The sequence below is a fragment of the Zootoca vivipara genome, chromosome 3 (genome assembly GCF_963506605.1).
Source record: "Zootoca vivipara chromosome 3, rZooViv1.1, whole genome shotgun sequence".
NCBI classification, from domain to species: Eukaryota; Metazoa; Chordata; class Lepidosauria; order Squamata; family Lacertidae; genus Zootoca; species Zootoca vivipara.
In genome coordinates this window covers 15,587,497-15,608,276 of record NC_083278.1, presented here as the reverse complement: position 1 = coordinate 15,608,276, position 20,780 = coordinate 15,587,497, and the positions used below count along the sequence as shown (strand labels likewise).

Here is a 20,780-nt window from a genome sequence, read left to right as displayed (position 1 = left end):
AAAAACCCCTCAAAAACAACTTCAATTCTAAAAGAAGCTCAACAACTCCAACCCTTAAAAAACCTCCACAACTTTGGTTGGCCCTCTGGTCAGCCCCCACGGCCCTTCGCGTCATCAAATCTGGCCCTCTTTGAAAAAAGTTTGGACACCACTAGCCTAAGAGAACATGGAAAGTTCTTCTGCCCATGCGAAGAAAGAAAAGAAAGTCAGATGAAACCATGAGGTCACACACCAAAAAGGAATCTTTGCCGTGAGGAGATTTCTGGCCAAATTTCACTTTAGCCTAATGCAATCCACCTCTGTCACAGGCATGGCGCTAGTTCTGATGTCGGTATCTACGCTAGACTTGGCTCCATGGTAGGTGGACCTCCACCTGAGCAACATGATCTTCTTGAAGTACTTTATGGTGTTGTTCTTTACTGTTACGAAGCACATGGTGTTTATCATGCTGTTGCTCATGGCTATGCATTCCACTATGTAAAAGGCGGTAAGGTAATGCTTCTCTTTCACAAACACGGTGGGGAAAAAATCACGGACGATTGTGAATCCGTAGAAAGGTGCCCAGCAGAGGACGTAGGCTGTCAGGATACACATCAGAACCAGCACTGTTTTCCTCCGGCAACGGAGCCTCTTCCGGATCTGTTCCGTCTGAAAGCCTGGGACCGTTTTGAACCACAGTTCTCGCGAGATCCTGGCATAGCAGAGGGTCATGGTGAGAACGGGTCCGACAAACTCGATGCCAAAGATGAAGAGGAAGTAGGATTTGTAATACATCTGCTGGTCGACAGGCCAAATCTGGCCACAGAAAATTTTCTTTTGGTTTTTGATCATGAATAATTCGGTTTCCGTCGCAAAATACGCGGATGGGAAGGCAATGATTAGAGAGATGATCCAGACAACGGCAATCAGAATGGTTGCTGTTTGGTAGTTCATCCTGGGTTTCAGTGGGTGAACGATGGCGAGGTACCTGCAAAAGACAGATGTTGTTTTCAAATTCTTATTAGCTTCATGCATTTGTTTATAGCTCAGTCAGAAGAGCATGAGACTCTTCAGGGTCATGAGTTTGAGCCCCATGTTGGGCAAAAGATTCCTACATTGCAGGGGGTTGGACTAGATGGCCCTCATGGTCTCTTCCAACTCTGTGATGCTATGATTAACCTTTTTATATGCAATTTTCATTAATGCACACATTTTTGCAAGCAAAATGTTCCCTAACATAATACATTTTTGTATGCTGATTTCTATTATACACACTTTCATCTAACATTTTGTAACATTGTTGGGCAGGAGAATGGCATTGCAAAATTCTGAAGCTCCAAATTTTGAAGGATAGCTGTGCTCAGTTCTCATATTGTTTCGGAAAGTGCAAATTCGATAGCGCAAATTTGGATTCAAATGGTACTGAATTGAATTTCTCTTCCATAAGGACTCGAGTATCGACAGGTGTCGGTGAAGATAGAAGCTGAGGATTGGGTAACTGGAGAGCAGGGGAAGAGGGAGGGAGTTGGGGGGGGGGTAAAATCCACGGGTATAAGAAAATAGCATGTTTTAAAACTTTTTTAAAAAATCCAGATGGAAAAATGCTTAAGATGAAATATTTCAGCTTCTGTGACTTTAGTTTCTTAAAAATTGTTCTGCAGGTGAACTGGTAATAGACAAAGCCATTTCCCGTTCCCGGGGAGATGTCGTTGCGGGCTGGGAGCAAGCCCTCCCCATGCACGCAGGGTGGGATTGCCCCTGCGCCATTAAAGGGTCCTCAGCCACGTCACCCTTAGGCCATCCAATTCGGATGGTCTGGGGGCATGGCACAGGCTATTTAAACTGCCCACGGCCAAGTACTCATCCCTCTTTTTCTCCCTCCTCAGCCAGTTCTCCCTCCATCCCTCCCTCCCTTAGGTTAGGCTCCTTTATTTCTTGACCTTGCTATGGACCTCGGTTGGTCGTATGGGTTGTCCAAGGGGCCTGGTTGGAATTTGTCCACGTGGCAAATTGGCACCAGCCATTTGGGTTTCCCCCCCCGCCTACCTCATAGCAAATCGTCACAACTTCGTAAGGTTAGGTGGTTAGGCATTGGAGTATTAGGTTGAAGGGAAGGGGAGGTAGTGGCCATCACCTACTGCTCCTAATTCAAGGGTATTCCGCTAAAGGAATCCGGGGGCGTGGTCTCCGTCCGAAGCCCCAGACGGGGGGCTAGGGCCATGGCACAACCCCTAGCGGTGACCCTGGGGGAGTCCCTAGTTGATGTGCATCAGCAGGGCTCCCCCTGCTTGGTTAACCCTTCCAAGACTCCTGCGGATGGACAGGAGTCAGATATAGTTGTGTGGTTTCCAATGCCTAAGCCAATACCACTCACATTCTGTAACCAATAAAGTTGTGACGTTTTTCGCCCATTAACCAAAAATACTGTTTCGTGTGTCCTTATTCCACTCCCCGGGAGGGTTTGGGACCTGGCCACGCAACAAGCACTGCATGGAAGTGACAATTAGGATGGTGACAGTTGTTCCACCAATGGCTTGCAATCGACTTCTACTAGCTCTTGAAGGAGTACCAGAATGCACTGTGATTTTTAATTCCCTTTCTAGGTTACCACGGGCCTCTTATCAGAGAGGAGAATGCTACATAAAACCATTTTCAAAGCTACATTGGTGTTTTACAAAGCCAGACTGCCCATTCCCCCCTTCAACTTACACTTCTACTGAATTTTCTTCCCAAAGCCTAATACTTTGCATTCTACTAGTCTCACTCCCTGAGAAGCATGTTGTTACTCTTTATTTCTGCTTCAGAATTAAAATCTTGGACATTTCTCAGTGTAGTTCTTTTTCTGTTATGTGGCTGTATAATAAAAACATTTCTTATATATCAGTCTGGCCTATTACAATGGAGGAGCATTAGCTGTAGATTTTCCATTGCTGTTACAAGCCTATGTTTTTATATAAAACATTCTGAAAATAAATTTCCTTGGCATAAAACATAGTTGCAAACATAATATTGGTCTCTCCAGAGCTGAGTCAGGCTGAGAGAGAGAGAGAGAAGATTGCTGCTCTTCAGATTAATATCCCATATTGCGAAGATATGGCTGTTATCACTAAACAATAGTCTGTAGAAATGGATTTGTCAAAGGGCATTTACGTTTATGCGCCAACAGGTCTCCAATATTATTGGTAATTTCAAAAGATGCCAAGAACCCCAAAGACGCTGTTCTGACCTGTCAAAAATAGGTTGTTATGCAAAGAGGAGGCAAAGTTTATTTGGCTGTGGGGGCACTTTCAGACTGTTGAGTGGGATTCAACCACATGCCAGGAAATTCAGATTGCACAACCACAGTTGATTAGTACAACAAATCTGCTTTCACTGCTTTGCACTGGAAAAAGTGCTTTGAGGCAACATGGTCTAGCCTACCCCCCCCCCAAAAAAAAATCAGGATAAATGATCAATAAGCAAGTTGCTTCGAAGTGCCCTTCAGTACAAATACTAGTTATGTGACCCTCAAGCTCAGGATGTTTTTAATATTTGCCATTTTTTAAATGTTTTTATATGTGCTGGAAGCTTTTCCAGAGTGGCTGGGGAAACCCAGCCAGATGGGCGAGGTATAAATAATAAAATGATTATTATTATTCTTTTTATAAAGGAGCATAGACTCTGCCAATTGCTGTGTGCTTCTAGTTTTGCTTGGCAATTTTGTATATTGATGGCATACACTATCCCCACCAGCTCCTTAATAATAGTTATTGCTAGTTCCCAAGGTATATCTTTCAAAACACGCTCAGGTTTCGCACTCAGAGAGGATATTTGTTTTAAAACTTCAAGATGACTAGAAACTTGTTTTTGAAATAAGAGGATGGCTGGAGGAGCCACATGCAGCAAAAGCTAGCTTTGATTGCAGACATTTGACCCCAGGACTGAAATCCTCTGCAGTGATTATGAAGTGTTCTCGTAAATTGAAAAAGAAATCTTTTTTTTTGCTTCTGCTGAATCATGCTTTGAATTGGAGACAAAAAATAATCCACTGCAATGAATCCTTGCATGCTCACAAGCTAACCTGCAGAGCGATTTTTAATATTAAATAGTAATGAAATGAAATGAAATCAATCCTAGGCATTTATTTACTGTATCTGGATTTTTGTTTAAACAAAAGATTAAGAGATAAGGTATTTCTTTCATGGCTTTTAAACCTGCTTTTGGTACCCCTTCTCTCTCTTTCCTCACACCTGAGGCTAAAACAGCCTGGAAAGATAGAGCACAGGGACCTGGAAGGCTAATTTGTGCAAAACAATGGGCTGTCTGAGAAGGTGTGCAGGGAAAAGGAAATCCCTCTATTGATACAGTATTGCAAGCCCCAGGGCTGAAACAGGTTGCCCTTCTGCCATGAGAATGCTGATAGCCAAATGGTGGAAGGGAATTACAATACCAACTAAAATGGAGTGGCAAGAGAAATTATTTGATTATGTAGAATTGGCAAAGATGACAGGAAAAATTAGGAACCAGACAAACCAAAAGTTCAGTGCTTTTTTTCTTTTTTTAAAAAAAAGTTTAGAGGTACTCTCATTTTCCTACTCATATTGAAATACTGCCCCTCAATGAGGCCAAACTTAGATTCACAAAATGTTAAGGGGTATGCGTCCCCCCAGAATAAAAACACTGCAATGGTTTAACAAAGAATAGGATATATGGCTCCCAAGTTGCTAGTCATGTGGAAATGTCTGCATATGCTGATCCTTAAGCCTTCCTTAAGGCAGGGTTGAGTCCAAGCGGGAGAGGTGAGGGTCTTTGAAGCGGAGCGGAGACGGGGAAGATGGCGTTGAACAGGATTCTGGGTATTGCAGCTGTCAAATTCGGTCACCCCTCTCTGTTCATTAATAATGGTGTCCCGATTCCCCCCCCCTATAATTTTCTATAACATACCAATTATATTTAAAAGAATGTTGTCCATATATGAAATCTTTGACATGCTTTGATTAACTCCTGCAATGTTATATGCTACAAAAATTATAGGTAATTAAAGGTCATACAATATGCAGTCAACAAGGAAACGAAGGACCCATACTGAGGAAGACGGAAGTCTTAACGTATGGAAGGATTTTATTTTATATGTAACATTTTCTTTGTATTTGATGTGCTTTGTTTTTTCTTTTGTTCTTTTTGCGGTGAATGGACTTAATATATAAAATCAATAAAGATTATATTGCAGAAAAAAGAAGAATCAGGTTGCCCTTTGCTGGGAATAGAGTCTGCATCATCCACTCTGCTAAGCCAAAATGTCACGAAGTCCTTTCACCTCAAGCCTCTGAGATGCTGGGAAGTGTTTACACTGTGAAGTGTGTTGCATTTTGGAGTACGGTATTCATAGATTCTGAAGTGGAGAGACGACTTGAGTGCCCAATTAACTGTCCAGTATTTAAATCGCTAATGTGTTTTTAAAGGGAAAATCTGTTTGGATAATGACGATCTTAAGCAGGAATATAGAATTCTTGGTGACTCCTAGGGATGAGGGAGAGACTGGATTCCATTCACATTTAAAGGTGAATCTATCAAGTTTTCACTTTCTGAAACAAACCTAGAACCAAAATGAGCATGCCTTAGAAGCTCACAGAATTTTGCGATGCAGTTCTCAAAGCAATCGTTGTTGATAAAAATGCATATGTTAGGGAATAGTGTGCATGAAATATATTCGAAAATATATTCCGCAATATAGAACCAAAAGACGCATGCCTTAGAAGTTCACGCAATTTTGCGATATGGTTCTCCAAGGAATCATTGTCGGAAAAAATGCATACATTAGGGAATGGTGCACATAAAAATCAGTACATTACTGAAAATAACATCCAAGATTGCATTCTCTTAGGGAAATTTGCCTGCACAAATGTATACATTAGTCAAAATTGCATATAAAAATGAGTTTATTAGGAGGAATTTGCACCAATGCTGAGGATTTGAAGAAGAAGGAAAAAACAAAAATTGGGTGGAAAACTGAATTTAAGACGTGGGAAATGAGAAATTGGCAGATCCTACCCTCTCTAGCTACAGGCAAACCCAATTCCAATGATCCTCCTTACCTGTCCACAGCAATCGCCAAGAGCGCATTGGTGGAGACGTAGAGTGAGACAGTGCGCAAGTAGTTGACCGAGGCGCAGAGCACATGGCCATGCTCCCACGACAGCTGCCGGACCACATAGTAGTCCATCTCAAAGGGGCAGCAGACGATGGCCACAATGAAGTCAGAGATAGCCAGGTTTGCAATGAGAAGGTTGGTGAGATTGCGCAGCTTCTTATACCGGGCCAGAGCGGCGATGAAGACAAAGTTGCCGATGCCACAGACCAGCATGATACCAACCAGCGCCACACCGATGACGATCTTGGCGGCAAAGAAAGTGCGGGTCTTGGTCACGTCGTCACCGTCGTCCAGGGGTAGATCATAGTCGTTGTAGCTGAAGTTGAAGGGGAAAGTGTAGTTTGGGTAGAAGGGAAAGTCTCTGCTGAAGTGGCTGTATATTGCAGCAAAGTTGGTGCTGGCGAGCGTGATGTTGGTAGGGTGCCCTTCATGCCTCATGATGTTGCTCTGGTCAGTCTCCTCTTATCTCACGAGGAAGCTGTTGTGAGCTTAAGTCTTCTCCCAGGAAGGTCCAGCCAAGGAAGAGAGCTTACACTTCTGCAGATTGGGATCTTTGACAGCAATCCAGCCATTCCTCACCTTTTAAAATCAGAATAGAAAAGAGAATCAGAGGGAGCAGCAAATGTATGGGAAAGCAGAGGCATTCCTGTGCCAAAGACTTCTTCTTGAGAGCCACAGATCAGGAAATGAGTAAAGCTTTGGCAGCCCATGTGTAAATATTTCCAACTGCTCTGCATTTATATCCCTTGCAATAAATATTTGAGATGAGCAGTAGCATTTTGAAATAACATATTGGGGTAGGTGAGAGAGGTAAAAACAAATCTTTTCCAGGTTAGGTTATGCTCCTTCTATTCTATCTATTTGTCTAGCAATTATATAGAGCTGGGTGAAGCTTCCAGATGTTTGTGTTGTCACCAATACTGCCTTGTTAACGGTTGCCAACACAGTAACAAATTTACTCAGCTGCCTCTCTGGAAATTGCCACTAGACTGTGTCATCTCACTTCAGAGCACATGTCATGGACTTTTCCTTCAATTCTTTTGCAGTCTGCTAAGGGCTCAGAGAGAAACGGCATCTTGAGAGAAAGTGCATCTTGTGCACTTTGGAATGTTATAAGCACCAGTAATTAAATTGAGTGGAAGCGATCTCACGCCAACAAGGCTTTTTATTATTCTTTTGGAAATGGTTAAACAGATACACAGTGCCAGGTTAGCAAACTGTGCAATGGCATAAGCTTTGGTTTGGGTCAATCACCAGAACTGATTTTCAGCATGCATCTGAGGATAGGCTCAGGGATGCTGGGAAACTTGAAAGGGAGCAGAACAACAAATCTGAAACCACAAACTTCAGGGGATTGTTTGTTTTTTGCATGTTCACATTTGCCAGATAAAGGAGTCGTATCCATGTCTGCATATGTCTATGGGGTGTGGCTCAGCGGTAGAGCATCTCCTTTGCATGCAGAAGGTCCCATGTTCAATTCCCAGCATCTCCAGGTGGGGCTGTGAGAGGCCCCTCTCTGAAACTTTGGAGAGCTGCTGCCAGTCAGTGCAGACAATATTGAGCTAGATGAACCTGACAGTGTAAAGAAGCTTCCTACATTCCTCGATAAAATATAAATGCTCCAAAGTTTTGTGTATGGCTCTGATTCATTCACTGAGCCCTGCCTAGGGAAAGGTTTTCCCATTCCCAACAGTGACGGTGGACATCTGCAGGACTGGATGGGCACATAAATCCTGGAGCAGTAATTTGGGGGCAGTTGTATGTATGAATGAATTTATTATTACGGTCACAGACCAGTTCCAGCCCACATACAGTATCAAGGAAATAATAAAACACGATAGGGATACATTTGAATTTGCAATCAACTATAACAGGGACAATACAGATATAAGAACAATTATAAAAATATATAAATTAAAACTTAGTTACTAAAATACAACCTAAAATGATTGTTTAAGGCCTTAATCATTATGATAGCACCACTTGTTCCCTGAATTTTATGGCAGTCACACAGAATTTGGCTATTCTTAATGTGATCTCAGGATCCTTGTCCTCTACCAGGGATTTTAGACATTGAAATTTGGATTCATTTGAATATTTTTGCAAAGCAGGAGTAATGAATACCAAACGTATATCCCCATAAAAACGGCAACGTAACAAGGCATGGGAGACAGTTTCTACCTCCATCAAGCCGCAGGGGCAGACTCGTTCCACGTATGGTTTACCCTCGAATCTGCCCTGCAATAAGGCAGATGGTAGCACGTTGAATCTAGCAAGGGTAAATAACCTTTGTTATTACAAATACCGTCTGTACTTAGGTATTTGTAACTTCGACAAATAATTTGCTGGGGAAAATCCTCTCCCATTATCTTTTATTGCTGGGTGTTTATTCATCTTGCTCACGTGATGGATGGATCTGCAGTGCACAGAACTGACTGACTTGTGCAATTCAGGCTTTGTTTTTAACCTGTGCATTGCTAATTCACATGGTATGTATCATTTACTTCTGCGAATAAGTCAGAAATTATTCTTTCATTCGCAAACATATGAGATGCAAACTTCTGAGTTTGGTTTGGTCCTATTGAAAGCAACTTTATTTACAATGCAGACTGGCAAAGTGCTGCCTTTTGTCAGCTTCTCCTGGTTGCTGACCATGCCAGCTTCACCAGGAAAAGGGGAAGAGGACAGAGGGGCATTTAAATGAGCTTTATCTGCTTAATGATTGGAGAGTAAAGTATAATCGGAAATAATAATAATAATCAGGAGATCCCTTTCCTCTTGTTGAAAGGTTTATTTATTTACATGTAGCAATCAACACAATTTCTCCATACCTGCTTTGCCTTTAAGCACACCATCATGCTTTCAAATACTCTGAACCCATCTCTGGAAATGGACCTGCTTCTGGGTTCATAATATTAGGATGCCAAGCTCTGTGCACAAAAATGCCAAAGAGCAACTGAGAAAAGGCAGCTGTTGGCAGTGGCTTTTTAACAATGCCCACTACACAGCATGACTTTCTTTTTAGACAGCAAAGGAAAGCCCGCACAACAGGGGAGATCAGCTCCCGCTTGCGCCCATCGAACAGTGTTTTTGAAGAAGCACATCAGTGTTCACAAGGCAGTTGTGCTGATGGATTTTTTTTTCCCTTCCAGAGGAAACTTTTTCGGGCAAAGTTCAATTCTTTATCATGTTTCAGCCATCAGAGGTACAAATGCACCAAAATCAGCCTGAAGATACTAACAACGGCGATGATTGATGATACGTAACGCAGAATAGAATCTCTGAGGATTTTTGGTGGTTCACTGAGACATCGTTTTTTTTTTTTTTGTGGGCAGCCCAATAAACTGATGTCTCTGAGGTCCCACGGTGCTTATTGCCTTTTTGTTGCTGGAGACTAGCATAAATCTTGTAACTGAAAAGTCTTCAGAATGCCAGCTGAAGCAGCTTTACATGGAAGTAAGTTTCACGAAAAACAACGAGACCTTCTCCACCCCCACCAAGGAAATGTGTTAGGATCAGGGTGTAAATAATTTCTAGGAATCAATCCAGGACAATGTTTGGGGAGGTGTGTCTGCCAAATTGCTGCAGAAGAACAGCAGAAAACATCCAAGCCCAAAATCAATTGATAGGTGCTGCTATTCATTCATTCATTCATTCATTTGAAAAAGCAAATTAGGTGTTTATACATTTTCCAAAGCAGCTTCCTGTACCTTTGCAAAATAAAAAATGTAGCATTTTTAAAAAAGTACAAATCAGACCTTACCTGTTCCAAGGCTATGCTTCATCTCTTTGATGCTGTGCAGAGATGCTGAGTTCTTAGTATGTTACACTCCACAGAATGCTTGCAGTCCTGTTGGAAGCACAGCACTGAAGGTTATCTAGTGATGCTGTGCAGGACTAAAGACGGAATCACACATCTGCCTTGTAGCTGAGAGAAATCAGAAGCCTCCCTCCCTCTGTGGCTGGCTGCATCTAAATCCTTTTCTCTGTGGGAGGCATCTCTATGCTTCCTGTGCAGATCTAATTTTAAAGAGCCAGTCCGCAATAAGACACACACCCATTCACTATGTGTGTCTGGGTATACAGAGCTCTTTATCTCTGAATTCGTTATATGAAAGCATATTGCAAAACCTGATCACCGTGGGCTGCACAGATCATTTCATTGGACAAATACAAATTAAGTGGATCACTAGGCTCAATGTTATCAGCTACCCTTCTCCCTTCCCTCAAAACAATTGCCCTTCTCACAGCAGCTTTGATTGTGTTATGGTTTCCCCAACCACAGTTCTCAGCGACTGAAACTATTTTAGAGAAGCATTGAGATTTCTAGGGTTTCTGCATGTTGGTAGTCACTTGGAATATGGTGTGACTGGGCACCCAGCATAAACTGTATTCTTGACCTGAAGCACCTAAATAAATAAATATTAGGGTACAGAATATGTATGTGAACTATGGGCATAATCCAGCTGAAAACAAGCATTTTAGTGGGGGGACGGACGGACTTGAGGGTTATGCATATTGGCCTCTACAATCACTTACTGTTAAGACAGTGTTCATGGAAGACAATCTTACTCTCACTTTTTAAAAAATTCAATCTTTATTGGTTTAAAACCAACATAGACACACAAAGAAAACTCAGAAAAAGAATAAGAAAAAAGAACAAAAAAACACACAGCACATCTCTTACAAATAAAAATAAAGAAGAAAATAGAACAGTACATCGCGAATACACCAAATTATTTCAGCCATCAACTTCTGACTTCCTTGATATAGGTTCTTTGTTTCTTTAATTACTTGCCTCTGTTTTTCAATAAACTTAGTCTTTATTAAATCTTTATACTTTATTCAATTCCGAGAGTTATTCAAAGCATTCTAAAGTTTTAATATGGGGACACTGTTCTTTTAAATATTGTCTATAAATCTCCCATTCCCGTTTAAACTTTTGGGTCGATCAATCTCTGATCTTTTCCATCATATATGCTAGTTCCATATATTCAAGCTGTTTTGCTTGCCACTCCTCTTTTTTTCTTTTCTATTTTTTACATTTAGGGGGGATTCTGACTTAGTCATAACCCAGTCTAATCCCACAGATGGTAGCTTCGCCCCATTGGCTCCTCAGCCAAGCACATACACCAAAGATCTGAACCTGCGGTTCCTCTCGTACTGAGCAGGATTACAATCGCAACAACACATCATCAGCAGGGTAAAACTAACCTGTCTCTTGACAGTCTAACGGTTGCCAAAGAAGAAGAAGAAATTGCAAATCACACAGAGGACAGAGAGAAGCTTCAGTCACTTGAAAGGGCCATCCCTGTTTGGATGCAGTGTCCATGGGGGTGGGGTTTGGTGCAGTGTCCATGGGGGTGGGGAAATGGGGAGGGTGCAATTGCCATCAGCTGCTAGGAAGCCACTCTCGGTGACTTTATCTACAACAGCCTGTACCAAATTGCTGTCCTCCAGATGTTTTGGACTCCCAGATTGGGGAAAGCTAATCTTCAGCAAAGCTGTTAATGCGAGCTCCATTCAAGAGCAGGAATGAACAGCACTGTCCCAATGGCTGAATGGGATTATGCTATAAAACACCTGTCGTGAATATTAGGAAAACAGTACATTTCCCCCTGCATAGCTGCCAAGTTTTCCCTTTTCTCGCGAGGAAGCCTATTCAGCATAAGGGAAAATCCCTTAAAAAAGGGATAACTTGGCAGCTATGTTCCCCCTGGCTTGGGGTGGGGTGTGCTTTTCAAAAATACAGTGGTACCTCGGGTTACAGATGCTTCAGTTTACAGATGCTTCAGGTTACAGACTCCGCTAACCCAGAAATAGTACCTCAGGTTAAGAACTTTGCTTCAGGGTGAGAACAGAAATCACAAAGCAGTGGCAGCAGGAGGCCCCATTAACTAAAGTGGTACCTCAGGTTAAGAACAGTTTCAGGTTAAGAACAGACCTCCAGAACGAATTAAGTTCTTAACCTGAGGTGCCACTGTATTTGAAATTCTGTCGACCTGCTGTTTCATACCCATGGCTAGCTCAGTTTGTATGGAAGAGGGAGGCAGGTGCCTCTGATGACAGACACGGGACGGTGTTGATGAGTTACAGAGCTGTTGGTCTTTTCTGTGCTCTGTGCTGCCACCTGACAGGCTTCAGGGAATCTCATTCCTCCCATGGTGGCAGCCAATAAGGAGATAAACAAGAGGAGTTCTTACCAAGTAATTTATTCCACAATTCACAGAGAGAGATGAAGGGATGCAGCCTTCCTAAGATAATGGTGTTGCTCCGAGTAAAGTCCAACCCCCTCCATCTCTCCTATTTTACGTCACTCTTGCGTCGGCTAATCTGAGCCTTCTGTCTCTGAGCTTTCTGCTCTACTACCCTCAATGCCCGTCTGGTCCAAGGACACTGAGTCTGTCAGCTGTCTCTCCCCTGGTGTTTTGTCTTCCTGCTGTTCCTTGTGGAAATGTTAAGGATAGTAGGAAATGATATATTGGATAAGTATTATACTTCCCTCACTCACGCTAGTAAATGATGTAGCAGAGCAGATTCTCCTTCAATATAGCTGGAAGTTAGTTTGCGGATTCATTTGAATCTCTTGCTAAAGATTATTTCCTGGTGCCCCCTTTAATCCCTCTTAAAAAATAAAGACATAAGAATCTTTCTGAGTAAAGTAACAAAAAGTTTACTCACATTTCAGTTCACGTTTGATCCCTGAAACACAGGCTTTACTTGGTAGTTACACAATAAACTGCGAGTTCATCTCATATGGAGACTGAACTCATGTGCTGCTGGCTGAAATTACATTAACACAACAAAATGGCTGCAGGAGACCGGCAGGGCAGCAAAAAAACAACAACAATAAGAAAATAGAAAGACAAAACAGACTGAGAAAATGGCTGCATGACTCGGCTCTTTTAAGAAGTCAGCCGGGCAATGCCCATCTCCCATATCACATGCAGGGAGAGGAAGCTCCAGACCAGAGGAACAGGAAGTTACACTGACTGGATGTCCCCCTTCCTGTGCCCACTCTAGGGAAATAAGGAATGTTGCATTTGACTGCACCAATGGATTACATCCCAAATTCCTCTCCCAATATTTCCCAACTTCCCCCCTTTGCAGCCTCTGAACTATGACCTTCTGCAAACCACTGTTCTAAATCTATACTGTCTTTCTGTTCTCGGGAAGGTTCGGGGGGCGGCCCCCACCATTCCTACTCAGTCCAGCCCCTGACACCACCATCTTTTAAACAATAATCAACTTGCAGACCCTCCAGCTTGTATGCACAGAACAGGAAGGGGCAATACTGTGTTCTTTTTCTTGGTTGGCCAATACTTTGGGCCAGCACAAATAAGAGCCCCGGTGGATCAGGCCAGTGGCCCATCTAGTCCAACATGCTGTTCTCATAGTGGCCAATGTGATGACCATGAATGGCCTGCAGGCCGAATCTGTGCACAACAGCCTTCTCCCTTTCTGTGGTTTCCGGCAACTGGCATTCAGAAGCACATTGTTTTCATCAGCGAAGGTTAGGGGTGGGTATTGCAGTCATGCATCTGTTCATTTCTCCCCCTCACTTAATGGTACTAATTGAGCTACCCAATTAGGATCATTAAGCATTAAGAACTCCCTTCTCCCCTTCCACGATCACAGCAAGAGACAGGATTAGATACAAAACATTGAATGGCAATGGCTCCTGTCCTCACCTCAATTAAATGGAGTTCAAGGGAATGCACTTTCAGCAACACAACTGCACAGTTATAATTGGTCAGCTTTGATAAGTTGACACTTGCTTCATTGTTTTTTCATTCTGGAATAAATTTGTACTGGTAAACATTGCTTAACACTTGCATGAAACCTGATTGGCTCGCAGAGCTCCTGAACCATAAGCAAGTGAGTGGGGCTCTGCACAATGACTGCAAAAATTGTCACCATCTCTAGTGGAGGTAGAACATAGCTATCAGTTAGGAAAGCTATCATGACAAAGGGACACGGGTGGCCCTTGACTCCAATGGCTGTGGATGATGAACCTGGTGGAGCGCAAAAGGCGATGAAAAGCAAACTTTTTGAATTTCTGGTCCATGGTCTCTCCTGGTTTCGGAGGCACTGGTACATCTCCTTACCAATGGTGCAAGGGAGCCATTGCTCAGACTGTCCCCCTTCCTGCTAGATATACACATGAGGAATAAAATGAGTTTAGCCTCATATTATCATGCATTTGTTGAACCTTCTCTCCATCAGAAAGATCATTCATACTGTAAACATCAGTCCATTACAGCTGGATGCCTTTTGATATTAAAAATAGTAGGCTGAATAGATCTCTGTGTACTCACTTGAAAGGTCAATCTTTTAATTTTTTTTTCATGGTGCAACAATTCTTGACAGCTCATATGAATAAACAAGAAAATGGTTGATGGGACTGGGATTGAGGAGCTGTCAGAATCTAAAAGGAACTGTTTATTTCTTCTGCCACTGGGCATTCTAATATTATGTTACCTTATGATGAATTCTTTAGCACACTGACGTCAGTGACAAAGGCTTCATCCCTGCTCCCCCTGCCCTCCTTTGCCTTTAGACCAGCTCTGAGTTTGCCATGTTCAATAACTCCTGGTGACTAGTGAGATTGGATAGCTCTGTTTTCTGAAGGCTTAGCTAGAGATGTTTTGCAAAAGTTTGTAAAGGCAGCCCTCCAGGCAATTTTGGGCAGGTACCAAGAGAACTTAGTGTACTCCAAGTGAACTCTTGCAGATTTGGGCCATAGGTGTACAAGGCCCTGTGCCAACTAAAAAACACATAGACTTTCCTCAGGTGGCTTAGAACAGTGATGGTCCTCCAGATATTGTTGAACTCCTGTTCCTGGCAGCCTGAGCCAGGGATAATAACATGGAGAGGGGACAAAAGTTGAGCATCCCTGGCTTAGACCAACCTTCTACCACTTGGTGCTCTCCAAGCTGTTGCGTGTCGAGGTCACAAGACACCCCCTCAATAATTCACACATCACACAGCAATTTAAGTTTAAGGTTTGGGGCATTATTTTGGCCACAACTTTATTTAAATACATCCAAATGTGAGTGGTTGCTTAGGCATTGGTTCCTTCCATCTGTGCCCCATCCTGGGACAGATCTGACATCCCTAGCCATCTAGGGAAGTCAGTAGGTAAACACCCCCTGAGAGAGGATGGAGCTGTGTGTCAGGCCCTTCACCTCTCCCCGAATGTTCCCCGAGGCTCTTGCTCTTGCATGGCCCTAGCCCCTTGGGGGGGTACAGACGAGAGCCCGTCGAGCCCCAGGATTCCTTTAACGAATACCTCTATGAGCAGCAGCAATTTGGAGGGGTAGGCCAAGACGCATCCTTACCCCTCCACCAACCAATTTTAACCAATGCCTAACTGCCAACCTTACAAGTTGTGACGATTTGCTACAGGATCTGTCCTTCCAGGGAGCACTCAGGGCTGATTTCCTTCAGAATGGATAGGTTTGATCTTCTTGCAGTCCATGGGACTCTCAAGAGTCTCCTCCAGCACCATAATTCAAAAGCATCAATTCTTCGGCGATCAGCCTTCTTTATGGTCAGGCTCTCACTTCCATACATCACTACTGGGGAAACCATAGCTTTAACTATACGGACCTTTGTCGGCAAGGTGATGTCTCTGCTTTTTAAGATGTTACAGAGCTGCAATTCCAAGCACACTTAACAAAGAATCCTAGGACTCTTTGGCCGAAGTCATGTGCTCTAAATTACTTTATGCAGCCACCAAGTAGGGTATTTATATGACTGGATCTATCGGTGTATTTTAAAGAAACTGAGGTTTATTTAAAATGGCAGGCATACAAAGAAATGGCAAACACAAACACAAATTCTTAGCTAACTGTTTTCAGGAACCAGAATGGATTATGCTTATTGAATGTTCTGTGAATTGCTGCTTGTTTAGGGATAGCAAATTTTCTAGGGATAACTAAATTGCAATCTAGGGAAACAGTTGATCCTTTAAATTTCTAGAAGAACTGGAAGTGGTTGAGCAGCTTATTATCAGTAAAAAATGACAAATCCCAGGGCATGCTAGTAATTTATATAAAATATAATTGCCATCCTTTCAGTGGCATTGTTTTGAATTCTTAACATTTCAAAGAACAGGGAAGAACGCTGGTACAATATGCTGAATGCTCAATACAACAGCGAATAAAATATATTGATTGTTCAGTAAATGTGAGGCAGTGAGGGAAATTAATGTGCAGCGGCATTATTTTGTGCCTAACTCATCAACCATAAATATCAAGTTGTCTTTCCTCCTGGTATATTGTTCATCCACAATGCTTTCTTCTTTGTTTTTAATCCTCCTTTGTTATGCAAGAACAAAGTGCTGGTGACTTTAAAGAATTTCATCAAGCGCAACTCTTTCTTTACAAAGAAATGAGACTATATTGTACACCAGGCATAGGCAAACTCGCCCCTCCAGATGTTTTGGAACTACAAATCCCATCATCCCTAGCTAAGAGGAATAGTGGTCGGGGATGATGGGAGTTGTAGTCCCAAAACATCTGGAGGGCCAAGTTTGCCTATGCCTGTTGTACACTAAATATCTCAAGGCAACATGTACTCTAACTTTCCCATTGGCCACCGTTTCCTGCTGAATACTATTTATTTTTTATTTTTTAGGAGAAATACTGTACCTCCTTCCCATTCGCCAACCCCTCCACTTACCTGGTGCTTTGCCTTGAATGCCTCACAGGGTTATGAGGTCAACATGCATGGCTTTCTGCCCCCCCCCCCTGGACTTACTGCTTTTTGAGAGGAGAGGTGATAGCTCAGTGGGAAAACCCATGACTTACATGGTGACTCTAGGTGCAATCCCTAGCATCTCATGTTAAAAGGGATCTTGAGCACAGAGGGAAAGATGCCTTTTGCTTCAGACCTTGGACAGCTACTGCCAGTCATAGTAGAGAAGAGTTTCTCAAACAGTGAGCCAGGACTCATCAGCAGGTCTACTTTCTGGTGGGCCTCAGCAGCACAGCCTGCCCAGGAGCTCCTCACTTGCTTGCTTACTCCCTAGCCATGCAGTAGCCTTTTTGATGGACCATCAGTATGTGGATGATACCCACCTCTACCTCTCTTTTAAATCAGAACCAATGAAGAGTTTGGAAGAAGAAGAGTTTGGATTTGATATCCCGCTTAATCACTACCCTAAGGAGTCTCAAAGCGGCTAACAATCTCCTTTCCCTTCCTCCCCCACAACAAACACTCTGTGAGGTGAGTGGGGCTGAGAGACTTCAGAGAAGTGTGACTAGCCCAAGGTCACCCAGCAGCTGCATGTGGAGGTGCAGAGACAAGAACCCGGTTCCCCAGATTACTAGTCTACCGCTCTTAACCACTACACCACACTGGCTCTCTCTCTCATGAAGGCGGTGAAGGTCCTGTGTGAGTATCTGAAGACGGTTGGAGGATGGATGGTGGCTAACAGATTGAGGTTGAATCCTGACAAGACAGAATTACTGTTTTGGGGGGACAGGGGGTGGGCAGTTGTGGAGGACTACCTGGTCCTGAATGGGGTAACTGTGCCCCTGAAGAACCAGGTGCGCAGCCTGGGAGTCATGCTACACAAATGATGTGTGTAAAAAAATTATTCTTATTTGTTACCTTTAAAATTTTATCATTTTCTTATTCTATCTCTGTTAATGATCAGAAAACTCTTGAAAAGGGCAGGGAAATCAAACTGAGATGTGTCCATTTATGCATTTGTCCTCATTCCACCCATTTTGTGCATATTTTATCTTGCTATAAGCAAAAACTTTGAAGAGAAACTCCATGGACTGATGAATAGAAAGCAAATGGGACATTCTTGCATTTCATGTCACAAACATATATACTGTTTGCCCTAGTTTTCAGAGATGGTAAGCATTTGCTGTTTATGCACGAATGAATCAAAGTGTAGCCTTCATTTTGGCCTCTGGATGTTCAGAAGAAAAGTATCTGGAAGCAAATGTGCTTTCCCCAAACATAGCAATAGATGGTATTAGTGGAAAAGTACTGTACTGCTCAGCGTGAGCCCAAGTTCCCTTTTAACAAAGTCAAAGCTGTTTACACTCATTTTTGTTTAGCTCTATTCCAATGTACAACTCTGGACCAGGTGGTTGACAAAGAATGCATTTGCAACAATCAAGGACTCACACAATTGCTCCGAGTGGAATTCAAAGCCACACTATTACAAATGTAATATCTATCGACTTGATCCCCGCTCCCTCTGTGCACTCTTCTGGGGGATCCCCCGCCACCGCCAATTTCAGGAAAGGGACAAGGCAAGAGAAAAGCTCTCTTTTGCACAGCTTCCACTGATGGGGGTCCCAGCTCCTGCCAACCTAGCAGTTTGAAAGCACACCAGTGCAAGTAGATAAATAGGTACCGCTGCGGCAGGAAGGGAAATGGCATTTCCGTGAGCTCTGGTTTCTGCCACGGTGTTCCGTTTTCACCAGAAGTGGTTTAGTCATGCTGGCCACATGACCCAGAAATGCCGGCTCCCTCGGCCTGAAAGCGAGCTGAGTGCCACAACCCCATAGTCGCCTTTGACTGGACTTAACTGTCCAGGGGTCCTTTTCCTTTACCTTTTTACCACTCACTGTGTCATTTGTAATCTTTTAAAATATTTGTACCCTGGTATCATTACGAATGGAAGTCGTTAATATTGCAGTTGTTGTATAAGGGATTGCTATTTTGACTGGAGTGTAACTGAAATCAATAAGATTTTAAAAGATGACAAATGACACAACTACCTGGTTGTAGTTTTATAAATCATTCTTTCTCTTTACATTTCCAGCAGGTATTTGTACTTGTTCTATACATTTTTGCTAAGTTACTAGGAGTCAGATATCACCTGTACATCGTTTTCATATAATTTTCTTTCAGTGTTCAACATGCTGTAAATTTCAAATCCATTTTCCATAACTTTTCCCAATCTGCAATGTTGTGCCCCAGATCCTTTGCCCAGTGAGAAACAGGGTTTTAATACATTTAATACATCTGTCCTGTTGGTGTGCAGAACAAATGAATTTACTCAGCTCAATTTACATTTTATTGGAATATTTCAGTTCATTGCAGAGGGATATCAGTTTATTTTTAATTGTTTTTTCCATAGACTCCCCTGAGCCAGATAGACACACTACAGCGGACAGGGCCAGCTCTAGGTAAGGTCCTGGTGGCGCTGCGCGGCGCTGCGCAGCAAAGCCGTGCGGAAACCAGGCAGGACACTGCGAGGGCGGGAGCGCCGGAGCAATCTCCGCACCTCAGCGCCAGGGCACCCGATCTGCTCCAGACTGCCCTGACAGCGGATGTTTTGTTCCCCCCTTCCAGCACACTCTGTCAGTTCTGGTGAGCCTCTTCCTTGGCCTCCAATTGTGCATTGACTGAGGGCAGCGAATGTCCCTGGGTATCAGTCAGTGGAATATTTTCTGGCTGTGGAGAGTGGAGGAGTGGGGGGACAGAAAACCAGTGGGAAAGTGAAATGTCATGGCTGCAATCCTGAATTGAACCACTTCGTATTGCAACATTTTGTTGCAGGACCTACTGGCACTTCATACTTGCTTTTTTTTGGCCTTGACCTTGTTTATTTGCTAATCCATTTCCACAAGGCTAGTAACTGGTGACCCTGTTAAAAGTTTAATCTGTCATTTCCATCAAGATAGCTGACACTGTCCTGCATATCGGTATATATGAGAATCACTGCTGAGCTCTAAAAACCTTTCTGGGGTGGCATTTAACATATTGAGCTTCACAATTCATAAATCCTTAAAAATGCTGTGCTTTGATAGATTTAATGTGTGGCTTAATTCAGGAATGTCTAAATCACTGAAATAGCACAGATGGGCTATTTTTGAATGGGCATATTGAATTGTTGTTGTTGTTGTTGTTATTTATACCCTGCCTTTCTCCCAGACCAGCACGTAAGGCAACCCACACAAATTAAAACAACACAGATAAAATACAAAGAGCTTAAGATACATAAAAGATAACGGTTAAAAAGGTAATTAAACTCTAAAAGGTAAAGGGGCCAGTCATGTCCGACTCTGGGGTTGCGGCGCTCATCTAGCTCTATAGGCCGAGGGAGCCAGCGTTTGTCCGCAGACAGCTTCCGGGTCATGTGGCCAGCATGACAAAGCTGCTTCTGGCCAACCAGAGCAGCGCACGGAAATGCCGTTTACCTTCCCGCTGGAGCGGTCCCTATTTATCTACTCGCACTTTGATGTGCTTTCGAACTGCTAGGTGGGCAGGAGCTGGGACCAAACAACAGGAACTCACCCCGTTGCAGAGATTCAAACCACCGACCTTCTGATCAGCAAGCCCTAGGCTCAGTGGTTTAGCCCACAGAGCCACCTGGGTCCCTGGGTCTAGCAGAGTGAAAACAATGGAAAAAACAAATGGATTAAAATAAAGAGAATAAAAACAGTACAGCACAGTTAGAAGCCCTTTCCTTAAAAATAAAAAGTCAGTTCCCAAATGCTTTTCAGAATAAAACATGTCAAGTCTGCAAGTTGTGCATATTCTGTCAACTTAAGTTGCCACTCTTCTTTGGTTGGGACCTTGCCTGTTTTCCATTTTTGGTCTAACAAAACATAGCATACATAAATAACCTTTTTTTAAAAAAAAAACCTGGGAATTTCAGTCTGAATTATCCTCAACATAAAGGACTCTGGTTTTT

The 20,780-nt window shown here is 42.9% G+C and overlaps 1 protein-coding gene across 1 annotated transcript; it reads right to left on the bottom strand.

Annotated features, from left to right (window-relative positions):
* Positions 1 to 273: 273 nt before the first annotated feature.
* Positions 274 to 6,547, bottom strand: LOC118081777 (prokineticin receptor 2-like). The gene is made up of 2 exons (XM_035108196.2): positions 6,054 to 6,547; positions 274 to 967 (listed from the first exon to the last, which is right to left on the bottom strand). The coding sequence occupies exons 1-2, from the start codon at positions 6,545 to 6,547 to the stop codon at positions 274 to 276; spliced, it is 1,188 nt and encodes a 395-aa protein (XP_034964087.1).
* Between the last annotated feature and the right edge of the window lie 14,233 nt (positions 6,548 to 20,780).